This window comes from Schistosoma haematobium, chromosome 7, assembly GCF_000699445.3.
Source record: "Schistosoma haematobium chromosome 7, whole genome shotgun sequence".
In the NCBI taxonomy this organism is placed as follows: Eukaryota; Metazoa; Platyhelminthes; class Trematoda; order Strigeidida; family Schistosomatidae; genus Schistosoma; species Schistosoma haematobium.
The window spans coordinates 748,928-770,368 of record NC_067202.1 but is presented as its reverse complement, the minus strand read 5'-3'; the positions used below and the strand labels follow the sequence as shown (position 1 = coordinate 770,368).

General features: G+C 34.6%; 1 protein-coding gene across 1 annotated transcript in view; it reads left to right on the top strand.

The window, feature by feature from the left end:
• The first annotated feature begins 2,262 nt into the window (after positions 1-2,262).
• CHRNA7 (Neuronal acetylcholine receptor subunit alpha-7) overlaps positions 2,263-21,441 on the top strand; it is a 43,688-nt gene continuing 24,509 nt past the window's right edge. The window contains exon 1 of the mRNA XM_051217753.1: positions 2,263-2,626. Within this exon, the coding sequence (XP_051064177.1) occupies positions 2,288-2,626 (339 nt within the window). The 5' untranslated portion in view covers positions 2,263-2,287. The remainder of the gene's footprint in view (positions 2,627-21,441) is intronic.

Below are 21,441 nucleotides of genomic sequence, written 5' to 3'. Positions count from 1 at the left end.
TCAATCGGTTCATGATCTCAATCAAAACTTAACAATCTCCACAACTTCTATACTGACATATATTTTTATTGTATAATCGCTAAGTAACTAAACTATTCGTATTCGTGTTCCTCTTATTATGAGTTTATTTTCGACCTATGAACCATTATTATACGATTTACCAGTCTATTAATTACAGTCTCCCACATTCACAGACTCATTTGGCTAGATCTTGTGCAAATGTTCTTTCCTATTTTATGATATGATGTGATCTGTTTGGTTTGTATATAAACGCATTATGCTTGAAATAAATGATTCATATCGCAGAGGCTGAGATCGGTGTTCTGAAGTTAATAGGATCGATAAAGTTTTTAGATTGTTCGTATGGGTTTTATGCGTCATTGGTTCAGTTGCTAAATCACTGTTCTCCAAATGGTGATATCATTACGTTATACATTAATAGGATACAGCGTACAAGTTATAATATGGTAGAATCAGGTATCCTAGATATTCAAAAAGGCTACCAATTTGAGTTGTGATTTCTGTAAATCTGTGAATGTTATTTAAATAGATTATCATAGGCTACTCACCAGCATTCTCCATCAAACTCTATACTAGGCAATCATTTCTTTTTTTTCAGTTGCTATTCATCATTTTCATACCTGCCTCCGATTCTCGGCACAGTTTTTTAGTCTTCTTCTTTTGCGTTTCCTTTCGCGATTCCAAGTTAGTGCTTGCCTCGTAATGCAGTTTGATGATTTACTCAGTGTATGTCATATCGAATTCTAACATCTTTTACTAATTTCCTCTTCATTTGAAAGCTGGTTTGTTCTCTCCCATAGTAGATTGTTACCGATGGTATCCGGTCAACGGAAATTGAGGATTTTGTATAGACAACTGTTTATAAATTCTTGTACTTCTTTGGTGATGATTGTAATAGTTCTCCAAGTTTCAGCTCCATATAGTAAGGCTGTTTCGACGTTCGTATAGAAGATTCTGACTTTGTTATTGATTGATAGTTGTTTTGAGTTCCATATGTTCTTCATTTGTAGGAAAGCGGCTCTAAATTTGCCGATCGTTACCTTTACATCTAAATCAGACTATCCTTGTAGATCGATGATGCTACCCAAAATAAGTGAAACTTTATACCTGTTTCAGAGTTTTTCCATCAAATGTGATTGTGTTGGTATTCTCCGGGTTGTATTTGAGGATCTTGGTTTTTCCTTGGTGTATATTGAGGCCTACTAGTGAAGAGACTGTTGCTGCACTTATTTTGTTACCTGCATTTGTTTGTGTGTATGTGATAGATGTGGTAGGTCATCTGTGAAGCCCAACTGTTCTAATTCATTCCGAGCTGTCTATTGCATTCTATGTTTCGTTTCAGATGTAGAGGTCTTCATAATTCAATAGACCACCAGGAGAAAGGAGAAAGGGATAAAGTAAGCAACCTTGTTTGACTCTGGTCCTTACTTGGAATGTATCTGTCATCTGTCCTTCTTGCATTACTTTGCACTTTAGTCCATCGTATGAATGTCGGATGATATTGACTATCTTTTCACGTATATCATAGTGTCGATGAAGGCTCCATAATGTTCTCTTATCCACACAATTAAACATTTTCTCATAATCAAGCAAGTTGATGAATATATTGACGAGTTCCATTCCATTGGTTATTTAACGATGATTTATAATGTCGCGATTCGGTTTGTGTACAACCAAGCCTTACGGAATGCAACTTGTTGATCTCGAAATTGGGCGTCTATTGAATCTTGTAACACAACATATGACTGGTAATGTGATAAAAACTTAACATTTTTGTTTATGAATCAGTTCTATAAAAAAAAGGAAAATTTCAATTTTCAACTACAATCAGTCAATATCAACGATACATTTCCATATTGAAAATCAAATCTAAGTACCATTATGACAATACACTATACGATTACAATGAACAGAGAAGAAAAACATTCATTGATCATAGTTTCCTTCGTGAACTTTTCCGTTTCAAAATTGACAGAACCATTAAAACGTTTATGTTAAAGTCAATAATAATAATAATAATAATAATAATAATAATAATAATAATATCTGAAATCCTATTGGTTAAATACTATCAACCAATCAGATAATTCCTCTTTTCATAAAATCACTTTCGACTTTTACCATATTTCATTAAACTGGTCTTTTAATACATACGTATACATATATGTAGATGTAACCATAGCAACTATTTTTTTTTATAAATTCTGATCAGTTACAAAGAAGAAGAAAAAATTTTTCCAGATCAAGATCAACTTAATCATAAATAATGAAATGGATATATTACTTATTTATTATACTTATCAATTATTTAATACCTATTAACACTATAGTATATGATGAAGGAATTAATATGAATGTAGATATGACATCATTCAATGGGAATGAATATGAAGAAGCCAAGAATTATAGGAATAATACTAATATAGAAAGTAATCTATATGAAACAGATATATCAACTACATTAATTCTACCTATTATGACAGATGAACAAAGATTATTATCAAAAATATTAAATGGTTATGATACAGCATCTAGACCAATATTTAATGCATCTAAAAGTGTACAAGTTGGATTTCAATTTACATTAATACAAATTAGTCAATTGGTAAGTTGAATTTATATTAATTTATAGAACAATAATGATAGATAGATATATATATAAACTACCGAAGATAATAATGGATATGTCACTTAGTTTAGTGAATTATTTAAAGTTAGATATTAACACCGTCGGATACCGGCACAGTGGTCTAGACGTTAAGCGTTCGCGTGTGAGATCTATATGTTTTGAGTTTGAATCTCGCGAAGCGGGATCGTGGATGCACACTGTTACGAAGGTGTCCAATAATAGAACAAAACAACAGTCCAGTACTTTCAGGTTTTTCATGGTTGTCTAGCTTCAATTGACTCATGAATTTAACTATTAAATTACTATAATATCCATAAAACCCCTCTCTGACTAGCTTATTTCCTAGATAATCCATATATGAAGATCAGAAATCATGTAGACATGTCACATCATTATAATATATGGCATTGATTTGTCTTTTGAACTACCATAGACTTATCATCAATGGATATAAATGATGTAAAAGAAGAAAAGACATTAAATTATTGTATTAAGTCAGTTGAGTGATTCGTTTAGTTGAATTCATGGATCAATTAGAGCTAGACCATCATAGAAAACCTGGAAACATTGGACAACCGTTTCGTCCCACTACATGACTCCTCAGTGGTAGTACGCATACACGATCCCGTTCTTGAAAGATGCGAAAAATGAGTAACCAAGATGATGGAATAAAAAGATTATAATACTAGTTGCGTATTGTGAATAATGACAAAAGATCTAATAAGTTAATAACAAATTATAATGTGATTGTAATTCGATGATTAAAATTTTATTGTTACAATAATTATAGGTAATTAAACGTAATTAATTACCTACATTTATTGATTATTCCTTCTTCACATTTATTCATGGAACTAGTATTTACCGATAGATAGATAGATAGATAGTGGCTAATAGTGGAATTCAGGACACGGGTTTCGTCCTATTTAGGGTTCATCAGCTGGATATAATTTATCCGCTTACTTTGAATAAATATCCTCAATATTATAATAGTAATATGTCAGTAATAAATTAAAATACAACCGATTTATTCTTGATTCCATGATTAACAATTGAGCTTAGCATTTAACATTTAGAATCTTCTTTTTAATAAATGCCCATCAGTTTTAAATGTTATCAGTTCAAAGTAATGATACAAGAAGATGATCAAGTTTACCGGTTTTTTTTAAAGTATAACATATAAATATAGAATTATAAGCAAAGATCATTAGTGGCGAGCAATGGAATCTAGGATAAGTGTTTCGTTTTATTTGAGACCGAACTGCTGGATGTACCTGCATCACAGAGTTGATGTTCAATCCATTCATAGCCACCACCCATCTTTGCTTATAAAGCTTATGACTTAAGGCAATATCGAGGCTCTCCGAACAGTATGCACATATGCCAATAAGAGATTGATCAATTGCACTCCTAAACAACATTGGAAACATACAAACAATACCAAGTGAACTGAATATAGAATTATTTCTATAAAGTAGTTTTTAATGTTACATGTAAGTAGATTGCAAAGTTTCTTTCATCTTATTACAGTAACAATGGTAAGATGGAGGAGTGTTTTCTGTTGACTACCTTCAACTACCATCTTATCTCAACATCGTGCACGTAATGTCGATTCACCTAGACTAATGGCCATATTACAAATTGGTCAATAGAATTTCATCTGTATCAAGAAAGACCTGAGACACATGACATTGATCACCACCCAGTGATCAATGAATCATAGTAACAATGGTATTTCATTGTACAACACAATCATTCAGCAAAGTGTTCACTATCATCGTATATACACATATAGGATTGTATAGCTCTTTCTTTATTATTCAATAGGTATTTCATTATGTAAAGAATTTCTTTAGAGAAAACTTTGAAAAGATTTAAAACTATTAGAGGTAATAGTTATATATAAATTGTGAACACAATATAGAGATAATTGCATCCATAAACGAAACTTTCTAAAGGTTGCCAGGTGGGAAGTTAAAACTATTTAAAATATACATTTCGTTTTTTAATGTACGTGCGGGTGGAGGGAGGGGTGTAGAATAGTTGAAAACTAGTAACATTTCTACTTTTGGAATGCACCATTTAAATTCCTGTGGTACAATTTGTTTATATCTTCTCATTGTTGTTAATGAATACAATATCGAACCACTCCAAACAGAATTTACATATACCAACAATATACTGATCGATTGCAGACCTTAACAACAATGGGAGTGTACAAGCAAATAATACGAAGTGGATTTAAACATCACTCGATTGCAAAAGCAGTTGACTATCAGTATTCAGTAGCTAAGTGGATGACAAGATGGTGTTTAGAGCGAGCGGTAGTGAGTTCGAGGTTCGGAGTGATTATCAACTCAGATCCAGGTATATCCAACTGACGAGTTCCGAATAGGACGAAAGATGAGTCCTGGATTCCACTGCTAACCACTATCCATTTTTGCCTATAAAGACACCCTTTAGTTTCATTTTATAGACTATCATTTATTGGCATAAATGTAATAAAATATAAGTAATAAACATATGTGACAAGTTCTGCCATGTTCATAGAGAACTAACTGGTAAATGTGTTTTGTAATTTAAAATCATTAAATGTAATAAAAACTGACGTATTCACTTCCTTCATTGTCAAATATTTGAAGTGAATCCATGTAGATTATGATTAAGTGAATTGACAACCTAATTTTCAGCAATAAATAGATAAGTATTTTTGAACTGTATATTATCTTTGTCTCCGTCTTTCAAATGGACTGTTTAACGTTTAAAGCAGAATACATTTTACATAGTATTAAGACTAGATGGCCATTTCGTTCTAGTATGGGACTCCTCAACAGTGTGCATCCAAGATCCCGTTCGCGAGATCCGAACACAGGATCTTTGACCTTGCGCTCGAGTGCCTAACCTTTAGACCACTGAGCTACAGTATTTATTACATAGATGTATATGTTGGTCTTTTTTTCACCTCACTTGTGATTGCCTTTTATAATTTTACATCATACTATTTGTAAATTATAAGTAGTCTAGGTATGTTCTAAGCTTTTTTTAAGTTTCACTATAAAATGATTGTTATTGCTTTAAGGCAATTAGCCCTTTTGATTAATTTCGATACTGTAATAGGAAGTATGTGATGATGTATTAGCAAAATACATTTCGAACAATCTGATCACACATACACTTGTTCAGAACATTTATATATAAAAATAGAAGGTCAACTAGTCTAGTTGAAGGTAAGAGGAAACAAAAGTAATGAAGACAGTAACGTGAAAACAATTTGATACCTTTGGATAATAATTTAATATTACCAGGATAAGTTTAAGGCGAGAACAAACTGTTTTTGAATACATACAAAGGGGTTTGAATTTTTGTATGGCTAAGGCTTCAATAAACCTTAGTATAGGTTCTGGGTTTGAGCACGGCTGAGGAGTCCCATGCTAGGACGAAACGGTCGTCCAGTGCTTCCATGTTTTTTATGGTGGTCTAGCTTGAACTCAGCTTATGAACTCAACTATGAAACTAAGTAGACGCCATTTTACACTTTTGTATAGCATCACAAAAGCCGAGTTAAGATCAATCTTATGACCTGTTTCAATTATGTGTTTAGCAATAAAAGATACTGTTATTGGGTTATTTGTTTCTACAACCGTTTTTGTATATGTTAACACATCCTAATTTGGAGATCGTGATTACTTCTTTCTATGTACGTGTGACCCCACTTACACATTTAAATTGGTAAAGGCAGTGGGATCTGACGCAATCATTTTCATGTCTTTTAGTTCTTCGGAGAAGTATGAACCTTGTTCTTCCCTTGATAATGGCCTTTGTTGAGTCATACATCTTTTGTTTCAATCAAAGGCTATTTGAATCATCTCATTAGATGGTAAGGTGATGTCTCACTATACCATGAACTTTCCATCTATTTATGTATGTAGAAGGGATAACCATATTCCATTATTGATTTGTCTATACAAGAAGCTACTTATCAATTCTTTCTTATTTCTTTATTTGGTTGGATCTTTTCTACCGATACGTTTCTTGTTTTGTTTTTGTTTGTTGGCTTGTTTTTCTACTGTTTTATCTTACTGATTTTATATGCCATTTGTTCAATATTGTTTTAGTTTACCATATGTTTCAATTTATATAAGAAAATAAATAAGAGTTAAGGCGACTTTTTAGTGTTTTGATAATATTTTAGTGGAGCCCATTCATTGTGACTTCTATAAGGTTGGACGATGTTATTGACGGGCTCATCATTTTAGTGGTTCGGGATCTGACTCTAATTAAATCGTATGAATGATTGTTGTCGAAATATGCATCCTGACTATTTTCGTATATAATTATCAATTTAATCCGCTCTAATGTATAATGGAATTAAATAAATCAAATACGAGAATGCATTTTTGAATACGTACAATTTGTACACATACTGATCTGGACAGGGAATGAGAAGGATGAAGCGAATAGAAGAGAGCGAAATGAAATGACGCTCAGCTCTTCGACTCTTTCCGAGCTTCTTAGAACTTCCTCGAGTTCACCCGTGGACCGTCCTCACAGAAGCAAAACGACGTGTAGTAGAGAAGGCATGTGAGCAAACTATTTAATCAAGCGTTAATCAGTATTCATAAGCCACAGACATGTGATGAATAGGATGAGAAGTGTACACACAATTACGCTTATATAAAAACAGTTAGGGTTGATAAGTGAATAATTAACCAGGTCAAAACGTGACTGATGAAGAATGGAGCTAGAATAAGTTAAATGGGCTTAACATAGTAACCGACACTACAATATTACTTGTTTACATTGTTGAATCTTGTCTTAATCACACTTAAAGCTTGAAAATGTAATTTGTGCTTTGAAATCATTTTATGTTTCGTATCTCTAGGGTTGAAACTGGTGATAGTAATTGTTATATCATATCATAGAGGCTGAGATTGATGTTTCTGAACTTAACAATCAGGGCTAAGCAGAACGAAGGATCGATAAGGACATTAGTATGCTCGTACGAATTCTATGCGTCATTGATTCAGTTCATAAATCAATGTCCTTTAATTGGGAGTATCATTACTACTTACTTACTTACGCCTGTTACTCCTCGTGAAGGAGCATAAGCCGCTCACCAGCACACTCCATCCAACTCTGTCATAGGCAATCCTTTCCAGTTCTTTCCAGTTGTTATTCATCCTTTTCATAGCTAGTTTTATTTCCCAACGTACTGTGTTCTTTGGCCTTCCACTTTTCCGCTTCCAATCAGGATTCCAAGTCACGGCTTGGCTCGTGATGCAGTTTGATGATTTGCGTAATGTATGTCCTGTCCACTATCATTGTCTTTTCCTTATTTACTCTTCAGTTGGAAGCTGGTTCGTTCTTTCCCACAGAAGGCTGTTGCTGATGGTATCCGGTCAATGGATGTTGAGTATCTTGCGTAGACAGCTATTCATAAATACTTGTACCTTCTTCATGATGGTTGTATTAGTTCTCCACGTTTCAGCTTCGTACAGTAGAACTGTCTTGACGTTCGTATTGAAGATTGTGACTTTGATATTGGTTGAAAGTTGTTTCGAGTTCCATATGTTCTTCAATTGTAGAAATACTGCCCTTGCTTAACCAATCCTCGACGTTAAGTCTGCATCTGAACCTCCTTGTTCATCGATGATGCTTCCCAGGTATGTGAAGTATTCTACATCTTCCAGAGTTTCGCCATCAAGAGTGATTGGATTGTTGTTCTCCGTTTTGAATTTGATGACCTTGGTTTTCCCCTTGTGTGTGTTGAGACCTAGGCAGTATCATTACGTTATATATATTAATAGGTCACAAAGCCACAAGATATAACAGTAATTGTTCTATTCATTGATAATATTGAAAATCTATAAGCAAAATTATACAATATCCGAGCAACATTCCATTTATTATTTACTTAATTTAGTAGTATTCACAATATATACGAAGTCCTAAATAACAATGGGAAGATACAAGTAAAAACAACACCATTAAATTTAAAACTTCACTCCATTGCACAAATAGGTGGCTATAAAGACTCAATAACTAAGTGAATAATTCTATGGCGTTTAAAGTGAACGGTACTTGATTGGAGTCCCAGAGTGAACATCAACTTTGAGATGTGCATACATACAGTTGATTAGTCTTAAATAGGATGGAACCTGCATCCATGATTCCACCGCTAGTCACTATCCATCTTTGCATAAATATATGAATTAGGTTTTGAATAGAGAGTAGCTAACATTCATTTGTATATGATTTATTGGTCAGTCTCACTCTTATTACATAACATATATATATATATATGAAAGAAGAAAATAAATGTCGTTATTTCATGTTTCAAAGATCATATGACGAGGGACATTTCTCATCAACTGTTATGATTTCATTTGAATCTAATAGCAAATGACATTGAGATTTGTCGTGAGGTTTTGTACATTAAATTGTGTCAGTCTATAATTTGTGCGCGACCATTGAGTGACGCCAAAGTGACCTTGAGAGTGTCCTTCTACATACTAGTATTAAATGAATGTTATAAACCAGTGTGAGGATTTAGAATTATGATTTATAATTGATATTTAAGATAAAGAATTAGATTTAGAGTTTACATCATGAACTGATATCAGCTATAAAGCCAAAACTCTATGTATCCGAATGATTAAATATCGCGCCAAAATCCGAGATCTGTTATCTTATATCTGGTTGGTTCGTCCATAAATTATAATCTCGCCTTAAATACAGAAGGGATTTTGTGGATATTATAGTAATTTCAAATGGCTGATAAGTCCAGGGTTCGAGTCTCGCGGGGCGGGATCGTGGATGTCCACTGCTGATGAGTCCCACAATAGGACGAAACGGCCATCCAGTGTTTCCACGCCACACTCAAATTCAGAATCTATCTGTCTCAAGCGCAAACACTTAACCTCTCGACCAATGAGTCGGCGTCCAATGGTGTTAATTTCTAATTTCAACATCCACCATTGTCTTCAATGAGTTACCATCTCACAGCAAATCCGATCGAACTCCACTGGTCAATGATTTACACTAGAACTTCAGAAATACCTCTTGAAGCCAGTCACTAGTGGGCAAAACCAGGTTTTCCATGGTAATCTAGCTTCAAATGACTCATGATCTCAAGTATTAAATCACTATCCACAAAAACCCCTTTCTGATATTAATAAGATAAATTTGAAAAGACTAATATAATCAAATAATAATCTTTTAATATAATTGTGATCTTTAAACAATCAAAATATTGTAAAGATCACAAAAGATCGTTTGTATTACGTATTTACAACTTATATAGGCTATTAGTACAAACTGACCCATTTATGATTAATATGACTTGATATACTGAATAAGATAAATAATTGAAAACTCAGTTTTCGACCAGGAATTTCAATGCTTACACTATTAGGTTATGAAGATTGTTAAGTTTCATTGAAATCATGAACCAATCTAAATTAGACAACTATTGAAATCACGGAAGCACTGGACGGTCGTTTCGTCTTAGTATAAGGCTCCCCAGCGATGCGCATTGACGAACCCTTGAGCGAGAACCGGTTTCAGGACTTTTGGTCTCACGCGTGAACACTTAACCCCTCGAAAGTTTAGTTAGAAATCATAATCAGCGAAGTTCATTTGTGCTGTATTTGAAACAATTACCCATAGAAAACAAAGGAACATGGTCGCGCAATATCGTGAATTGATTGAAATTAAACAATAAAACCGTTAGATGCCGACTCAGTGATCTAGAGATTAAGCTTCCGTGTGCGAGACCGAAAGTTCTGCCTTATAGTCCCGCTTTCACGATTGTGGAAACTCACTGCTATGGAGTCTCATACTATGACGAAACGATCATTAGTGGTTTGTCATTGATCGGTACATGACCTCAGCTTAGAGTTTACCCCTTCCATCAAATGCACTCATTATTTGACCATTAAATCAATAGTTTAGTGCTTTGTAATCAACGATCATAGAAAACAATTTAAGTTGCTTAGGATCGATTAAGATCAGCTCATAATTTGTTCAGTTAATATAGTACATGACGAATTAAACGTCTAGTCAAATACAATACTTACTAAATAAAGCAGAAGATAGTTTGTACTTTGCTGAATATAAACGTCACGATTCTGGCAATATTTCATAATAGTAATTCTTAGACAACAGTTTCATCAGTAGAAAATCAACCGGTTTTGAAACGAGAATTCATTTATAAAACATTTGTGTTAATGGTACTGGGTTCGAGTCTTGGAGTGAACATCAACTCTGAGTTGCAGGTACAAACGGCTGACGAGTCCTAAATAGGACGAAACATGCGTCTTCGATTCTACAACTAGCCACTATCAATTTTTGTTTATATTGTGTTAACAGTTTATCGTAAAGCACTATTCGCTTTCTAAAGAAACTTGTCATTGAAATCTAACCGATCACATAAAATCTTCAAGATTATTAGAACTTTATTGTTACTTCATTATTTACCAGACTTTTATTGTATCCTTAAGGCATTATCGTCCAGCTTTAATAAAATGTTAGTAATTATCTTTTCGGTCATTTATTTACCAGTCATTGGGTTAATTCATGCCTGAGATTTTATCAACAGCTGAATGACATAAGTTCAGCTTTTCTGTCTTAATGTGGGACTCTACAGAAGTTTACATCTAAGAGTTCACCACTAGGAATGGAATTCAAGATCGCCTACGAACTCATGGGGTTCTGATCATATTTGATAAGGGTACGATAAAGGCTTTTTAATCACTAATCAACCAGTTAGATCACCATCCGACATACGAGATCGTGGATGTGCACTGCCGAACAGTCCCATACTGGAACAAAACGGTCGTCCAAAGATTCTACATTTTCAATGCTGGTTCGTAAGCACAAACCCTTTTGTATTATATGGGCAGTACGCGGAGAAGCAGGTCGGACTTAGCTTGAGATATTTGTGATGTCCTTTTCATGCATGAAGGTTTGTGAAGACTTTTGGAAAGCTGATTTACTCATTTGGATAATGTTTATTTATTTTATTGGCATACAAATCGAGATGTAATATATTTTTTCAGTGGAAATCTAATCATTATTAAACCCCAAGAGAATGTTTACTATTCTTTTTGAAGGTATGGATTACATATACACACCGAAACTGCAAAGGTCCAATAATTGTACACTCCATAGAATACACATGAGTAATAATGCCATGATTAGGAGAGTAAGATGATCTTCAATTCCATGTTAATTTTATTATTCCTATGATGACGTTTTGTAGGTATATACTACACATATAAAATTCGAGTACCAATGTATCCGTCAGATACACATTCTCAGATGCATCCATATATCTGTTACGAGTAAACAGTTTTTATAAAGTTTTGTTTGTAGAAGTTGTTTCTCCTTTTTTTTGGGGGGGACCACGTGGAGGTATAAGTTGGACTCTACTTGGGATAACTATGTTACCATCTCTGACACCATCTGATTAAAGCTTCATAAAATAGAACATTTGATAAACGTTTGTCAATTGATTTTACATCAGGATCATATCTTGAATGAATTCATGATTAGAAGTAACAGTTGTCAGTTAAAAGATGATCAAGAAAGATTTGTGTTCATTCTGACAATTGTCAGGATATTATTTTAGAAAAATCTTTGTATACAAATGCAATACGATTGATTAAGATGGTTGAAAATACGGTATGAAGATGAATTAATCACAATGGAGGACATGAATCTAATGTGCTAAATACCATGTATAATAATCATTAGAAATACTTCTATCTGTAATCGTTAAGTTATTACAAATTTAATATCAGATGGGTTTTGTGAATATTATAGTAATTTTAATGGTTAAGTTCATGAGTCAGTTGAAGCTAGACCACCATTGAAAACCTGGTTTTGTTCACTAGTGACTGACTTCAAGAGGTATATCCTGGAGTTCTAGTGAGAAGTAATGACCAGTGGAGTTGAACCAGATCTGTTGTGAGATAATAACTCACTGAAGACAATGGTGAATTTGTCGCTCAATTACGTGGATTAGTTGAAGTTAGGCAATAACACCGTTGGATGCTGGCCGGCTCAGTGGTCTAGTGGTTAGGTGCTCGAGCGCGGAACCAATAGGTCCTAGGTTCGAATCTTGCAAGGACGTGGATGAGCACTGCTGAGGAGTCCCACAGTAGGACAAAACGGTCGTTCAGTGCTCCTGGGTTTCCATGGTGGTCTAGCTTCAACTGACTCATGATTTTAACCATTGAAATTATTACAAAATAGTTCTCCCTATCATAGGGTAAAAATGCTAATATTGAACCTATTTAATGCTTATTTGTTTTTCTTTTGTGGATTGTATGTAAAAGACATATAGATATTATAGTTTAATCTTAACACTTCATCCCTAAACAAAACTTTATATTTATATCAGACGAGGTTTTTGTGGGTAATTTTAATAATTGAAATCGTGGATGTATTGAAGCTAAACCAGTATGGAAAACCTGAAAGCACTAGACGGCCGTTTCATTCGTACTGCTGAGGAGTCCCACAGTGGGACGAAACGGTCATCCATTGCTTTTAGGTTTTCCATGGTGATCTAGCTTCAATTGACTCATGATCTAAACTATCGAAATTATATTTCTATAATTAATTTACGATAAACTAGTCAGTTAGCGTCTGTTACGAGTTTACTTATCGTTTTTTCCTTACGATTTACAGGCAGAGTATGTTGTCGAAAATATTAAAGGGACTTAATAACTGTTTAAGGTCAATTCACACTTTTCAGTATCTGTTATATCCCGATGAGAATACTGAATGATAACTTCTGGGATCCATTTATGGACCAATTCTATGCGTATATTTTGTATTGTATAGTTGTTAAGTAACTAAACTATTCATATTCGTGTCCCTCTTATCATAAGCTTTATTTTGACCTATGAATTATGATTATACGATTTACCATTCTTGAGTTATGCTCAGTCTGTCAATTACTACGTCCCACATTCACAGCCACTTTTGGCTAAATCTTGTACAACTGTGTATCTCCTATTTTACTGGTACGATGTGGTGTGCTTGGTTTCTATATAAACTTTGTATTTTTGAAATACATGTTTCATATCACAGAGGATGAGATTGATGTTCTGGACTCAAACAGGCAAGAAGGTCTAAGCAGGACATTAGATCGCTCGTACAGGTTTATGTATCATTGGTCCGATCGATAATTCACTGTTCTCTAATTGTTGGCATCATTACGTTATATACCTTGATAGAAGCAAAATAGGTACAAGTTATAACAGTATCGTTGTGTTTTGTGTTTTTTTTTTGTGTCCCATCTACGATATCCACTTCCAAAAGCTGTTTTATTTGTTGTTGTTGTTGTTGATTGGATAAGAACTGGATGAAAATTAGTTGCGATGCCGTATACTCAATACATAATTCATTAAGTTTTAGTTATCTACTGTCATAATTAGATAAACAATTAAGATGAATATCAAAGAGTAACACATACATGTTTAACTAGAATATGTCAATGTAAATTATTCTAAGTATCAATAACTAATCTTATGGTATATATTACATGTTTGAATGCTGTCAAACTTGTCTTGTATAGTGAATAATAATGTATATGTAGATTGGGTAAGATGATAATGAACATCTTGTCAATGTTTCCACAAATTTATTTATTTAAACACATAAATACTGGTACAAGAGGGCACCAAATAGATATACACCACATAAATCATTCGATTAGTGTGATGGCTGGAATACTTCCCGGGTGCCCAAACTGAAGTAGGTGGTTTTGTTAGGGGATCACACACCGAACATTTGACCTAAAGGTCTAATTCGCAAGGTAGTAGAGTAACGTCAGGAACTGCAGGCCTATGGTATCCGGTGACCAGTAACAAGTTCATATGTCTTTTGTTTCCTTAGGATGTTGGAACCCATTTGCACCATTGATATGGAATCAGGGTTTTCCAACTCCTCTAGGTGTATCCTTCATATCCACCAATCCGGTTAAAGTGCCGGACGTTCGCTTTTCGTTCTCTCAATTTCGTAAACAACACCCGTGGTGCGAGATATCAGTGAGTAGGATTTCCATGTCAGTGGTTGCATGTACGTTTTGGAAATGGAGACCTGACTCTCCCCACCCCCGGCCGTACCAGGGTATTTAGTGGCTGTATATAACCTAGAGGATTTGCATGCATTTAACATGCAGTTCACTTTGAACCTAGCATACAACAATACCGTTATGCATTGACTTATCTCCTTTGGCAGATCAGGCATTCTGAAAGTCATATGAACACCATCAGGGCATACAACAGGCTATGTATAGATAAGCATAATCAATTGTAAAATTTAGTTCATGCACTTATACGTTTTGTAATACCATTATAAATGGATATTTTTAATGGATTCAAATGGAAATAATTCACTAATACTTTTAGAGTTATGAAAAAAACTTCACAGAAGGAATATGAATCAATCTTTAGAATATCAGGACTGTTGTTTGTAAGGCGAGACTCTAATTTATGGACGACCTTTGAACGAATCCGAAGTGATCTTGAGAAATATTAACCAATCAACAAACAGTCGGTATAGAGTAAAAATGTGTTATACAAAACCAAGGAAATAAAGTGGATACACTTCTGATACGTGGTTCAAAAACTTGTCAAGGTTAGAAAGAGGTTTACAGGTTCTAAAATCGTAATCCATGCAGTAGAGGAAATCATCCATACAGCTACAGTATAGTCGGCCTCTGGAGTCATGATAAAGTCTCAAAAACTCTTTCAGCCTCGAACACATAGCTTCAATATTGTTTATGTGCACTCAAGTTGTTGAGTACACAAAATTCTACTTGTGGATAACGACACGATGCACATAACCAAGCCTATGTAGGAGTCTGTACGCTCCCCAAACATCTGTATATATTGTAGTACCTGACTGCAGCCAGTGTTACTGCTGCTTTTATTATCCAGTTCGCGATAATTGTCGTATTTTGCCTTAGTTAAGAATTATATATGGGGTTTTCATCATGAACTGACATCAGCTATAATGCCAGAGATTTATTTAGCCAAATTGATGAAAGGCTTTCGTGTTAAAATCCGAGATCTATTATCTTATACCTGATTGATTGATCCACAAATTATAGTGTTGCCGTTTTATTTGTTATAGCCGCTCAGTTATCACGTTTAATACAAAATTCGTTGTGAACCCATCGTACGTTAGCATTAAGCACTGAAGTTGGCACCGTAACCTTGAAATCTCTGAAACGCTTCTGATTGGCTCGTCCATAAATTAGAGTCTCGCATTTGTAAAATAGTAGAGATGACCATTGTTGAACAGAGTTGAATGATGGAGATTTAGTAAAATTTATTTAGCCCCTATCTAACATAATTTCTGAAGATGTACTGAAGTGCAACTGGAGGGTTAGAAAATGTTTAGTTTGTGATTGAGTTTGTAACAATGATGTCAAGATGAACTATTGAATTCTGTAATTATAATAGAATTCAGATGAAGTGACTTTCTGAACTGATGAGGATGAATTAATGAGTAGGTTATTTAGTTTACATGTAAGATTAAATTGGCTGATAGGTGAACTTAGTTGTCACTCATAGTAGCACTTTTAATAGTTTCGACAACCTCTGCAAATAATATATGTTTATTATCGTATCAGTTTGGTGTGCTGATCCTCATCGCCTGATCTTCTTATCTTCAACACGTCAAACATGTTCTGGATCTACTATGATGATGAGGTGATGTAAAGTGGACAATAACGATTCAATAGACTGATAAGCATGAATTATACAAAAGCAACACTCATCATGGTCAACAGTTAATAAAAATACTAGTCATTTAGAATCATTAGATACGTTGTCTAGGTGAAATTCTTTCGTCACAATCGATTGATCATTGGATGGTGGCTGATTAATGTCATGTGTGTCAAGTCTTTCTTAGTGCAGATCGAATGCTATTGACTAAGTTGCAGTGTGGCCACTAGTTTAGGTGATTCAATACTGCGTACACAATGTAAAATGAATTATCATTGTCGAACTTCATTATCATTTTACAGGTAGTCGGAATCATGAAATCATTAGACTGAAACTATATAACACTGTGAACCGTAATTATGATTTAAATGTTTAACTGATTGTTTCATATACAATTTAACAGGTATTTAAGATATCTTATCAGTATACCACTGAAAATACCTGTGGTATATGCTACTGATGTGGACAGATATAAGTAGTATTTATCACCAATTGAAAGTGAAATACCTGGTAGTAGAACGTTAAGATTGAAGAAAAGAGAACGAGAACAGTGAATGATTCATATGGAAATGGAAGAACAATGAAGTCTGAGACAATCAATTAACATTTTGCAAATGACGTATTCGTTGTGTGGTTCTCCGATATTCTACAATTTTGTATTCAAATACATTCGATTGTTCTTCTCAGATTGTTTTCCATTATATAGTAATCCTAAATTATTCAATATAGAAATGAAAGTTTAGAATTTAAAGGTCAAGCCAATTAGTTGTGAATGAACCAATCAGATTGAAGTTGGGAAGCCTTGGATTTTAGCGCGAAATTCATAGTATTTTGTTACTATAGATATAAACAGTTGGCAATGAATATCTGAACTTTAATTCTTAACCCTAACTCTTTATTTTAATTTTCCACATTTATTTATGGCGTTTTTAGACTCCATTAGGCAGGTGAATGTTTTCAAGGTTACTGGCGTCGATTGAAGGTCGTCGGGGAAAAATTCTAGTCTCAGTCATTTATAGATAACACCTCAAGACCACCAAGTCAGCTTTTAACTGTGTTAATGTCTCATTTCAACCAATTCACGATATTGCACCAGTGTCCACCATTGTCTTTAGTGAGTAACTGCTTCACAACAGACACGGTTGGACTATACTGGCCATGACTTCTCACTAGAACTTCAGAAAATACCTATTGAAGCTAGTCACTAGTGAGCATATCATATCGTGGATTGGTTGAAGATAGACATTAACACTATCGGACACCTGCTCAGTGGTCAATAGGTTAAGCGTTCTCCCGCAAAACTGATAGTCCTAAGTTCGAACTCGAGATGGTGGGTGTACACTGCTGAGAAGTCCTATTACTACGATGAAACAGCCGTCCAGTTCATTCAAACTTTCAAACTAAATTCAATGAACTCATGAATTTAACTATTAAAATTACAAAAGTTTCTATAAAACCCTATTCTGAAAAGAAACAATATATTAGTTTCAGAAGGGGTTTTGTGGAGATTGTAGTAATTTAAACAGTTGAGATCATGAGTCAGTTGAAACTAGACCACTATGAAAAACCTGGAAGCACTGGACGGCCGTTTCGGCTTAGTATGCGGCTCCTCAGCAATGCGCATCCACGACCCCGCCTCGCAAGATTCCAACCCAGGACCTATCAGTCTCGCGTCAAGCGCTTAACCTACTACACCACTGGGCGGGCCCGCATCCAACGGTATTAATGTCTAACTTTAACCAATCCATGAAATTGAGCGACACGTCCACCATTGTCATCAGTCAGTTACTACCTCACAACTGACCCGGTCCCACAATAGGACGAAACGGCCGTCCAGTGCTTTCAGGTTTTCCATGGTGGTCTAACTTCACTTGACTCATGATCTCAACTGTTTAAATCTATTAGTTCTTTATCTTTATTATCAAACTTTATGTTTTTCTTTTTTTTATCCTTCCAACGGTCAATTGTTAAGTAAAGGGATTCAAATGATATACAAATAAGGTCAATCATCTATAGATAAGTGCTATGATTTGGTTTAAATCGTTACTTAGTTAATGTATAAGTTTAATCTACATTTATCATATTTTCCTTATCGATGTATATTTATATATGGGTATACAAGTGTGTGTGTGTGTTGGGGGGGTATTGTGTGAATAAGCCAGTTTGCTTTCATTGTTTCATACTACACTATTGAACTTATTATCATAATTAGAATCAATTGGTTAGTACTTACTTACTTTATTCTTGAAACCTTTGTCATATATGATTCTTTATAAGAGTTTTATAAACCAGTTGAAATGTAGATTCATTTATCTTAGAAACTGTTTTTCCATAATTGAAAATGATATTAGAAAAAAATTAATTCAATTGATGAGTCTCAAAATGGGACGAAACGACCGTTCAGTGCTTCCAGTTTTTCTATAGTGGTCTAGCTTCAATTGATTCATGAATTCAACTATTGAAATTAGATAATTTGCTTAAATCTCAAGATGGCAGAAACAGATAGTCCAGATGTTCTTCTAAACAACATCGTCAGTTTGTGCTGAGAATGTTGTTTAGAAGATTGACGAAAGCTTTGATTCTAGTTCTTATGCAAACAAACAATACTCCTCTGTTTTTATTGAGGAAAAATACCCTACATAATTTAATTAATAATCACGGTTAGTTAAGTTTTATGGTAATGAATTGACACAGACTGATGTACTAATGAAGTATTGTTTTTTTTTAAAAATTGAATAAAGACTAAGGGATGTGCATTTTAAGGTCTATTAATCATCCATGTTTACTAGTTAAAAGGAGCTATTCTTCATTTACCAAAACATAAATTAATAATTTTCAAAGTTGAATTTACGAGTCGATCTAAGCTAAACCTGAGAGCGTTGGACTGCCGTTTCGTTCTAGTATGAAACTCTTTGACAGTGCACCCTCCGTCTTGTAAGAGAATGCCCAACCTCTAGACCACTGATTCGGTATCTAATGCTGTTAATGTTGAACTTCAGTCAATTAATGATATTACAAATCCATTCGTCAATTGTCTGAGTTGGATAACTGTCTCACACATGACATGGTTGAACTTCACTGGTCATGAATTCTCGCTGGAACTCCAAGAAATTCATCATGATGCTAGTTACCAGTGAGTATATGATTATTATCAGTTTGGGAATCGGTGAAGATTGTAGTATTTTTGGGGTTGAATTTACAAGCCGACTCAGTGGTCAATATGTTAAGGGTTCGCGTTCAAAGCCGAAGGTCCTAAGTTAGAGGCCCACACGCGTGATCGTGGCTGAGCACTGCTAAGGAGCCCATACTAGGACGAAACGGCCATCCAGTGTTTCAAAGTCTTCAGTCGTGGTCTAAACTAAATTGACTCGTGAATTCAACTTTGGAAATACCACAATCTCCAAAAATTCCATACTGAAAAATTGACAACTGTTTCAGTGAAAAGGAATTTGCAATAAACTTTAATGGTTATTATTCTCAATGGTCTATTTAACACAGTCAATCAGTTATATACATTTTGATTTGATAAAAAACGATACAAATATTCTTGACCTTATGAAATATAATAAGAAATATCACTTATGTGGGATAATGTAAGTGATATACGCCACATAAACTACATGATTTCAAGCAAGATACAAAGTCTACGCTCTTAAATTATTAACAGTATAGGGATGTGGAGATTGTTCAGTTTCTGATTTAGGTCATGAATCAATTAATGTTAGACCACCATTGAAAATTCGGAATCACTGGACAGCCGTTTCGTCATAGTTTGGGAGTCTTCAGCGGTGTATATTGAGCGACTGATGATCTCAGTCAAAAACTCCACAATCTCCACAAACACACATTGATAATTACCATGTGCTTACTAGTGACTGGTTTCGTGAGGTAATTCACGGATTTCTAGTAAAGAGCCGTGATCAGTGGAGTTCAATCCGTGTCAGGTAGACACAGACATCTACCTCAGACAGTGGAAAATGTTTGAGCAATATCAGGCACTGGTCTAAGTTAGACATTACCACCTTTAGATATTGGCTCAGTGGTCCGTATGTTATGTGTTCGCGCTCAAGACCGTAGGTCATGGGTTCGAATCCTGCATTCATCGTCATGAATGTGCACTGCCAGGATGTCCAATACTAGGAGAAAACGGTCGTCCAATGCTCACGGGTTTTCAATGGTGGCCTAAGATGGTTCGATCCATGATCTCAATCTTAAATTATTGATAGTTTCTAATAGTGAAAGTGAAGATCAGTGATTTTTAAACAGGAACCATAATATTAAATGTTATTTAATGAATAATAAGCACACTTGACCTAATCATACAAGAGCTTCATTGTGATCTGAATGATTCAGTAAACACATTTTGAAGTTTAGTGTGATATTTTCTTAACTTGATATTTTAACAGTCTTACGTTGACTAATTCAATCTAAGTCGAAATTAACTATAAGACTAATCATGTTTCTTTCAAGTTTTTTGTTATTCCAATCACTTTCTGTTTCCCATCTTGTTCTCTTCAATTCCATATTCTTCTGGTTGGTATTCCATTTTTGATTACTGTCACATACTACTGATATCTATCAATTTAAGTAGCATATGTCGCTATGCTGGTATAATCAGTATGTCTAAGTGATCGTTACAAATTAACTGAAGCTGAAAATATAAACTACTTGATTCTAACAATTTGATAATATGAAGAACTGAACATACTGACCCCCAATCCCTGGTTCCACATTGTTCAGGAATCACAAAGCAGGATGAAATAACTATCCAGTCTAGACTAGTGACTATATTGCAACTTGATCGACAGCATTCGATCTTCACTAAGAAAAAACTGAAACACATGACATTGATCACTACACGGTGATCAATCAATTGTGATTACATCTCAGTCCTACAGGAGGTCAGTCGCGTCCTGGATAGCCCAGTGGTAACGTCTCACTGTGAAGCTGGGTGGCACGGGATGGAAACTGTCAGAGAGCACTAGTTCCTTCAAGATTACAGGTACACCTTGCTGACGAGTACCAAATAGCATGAAGGCTGAGTCCAGG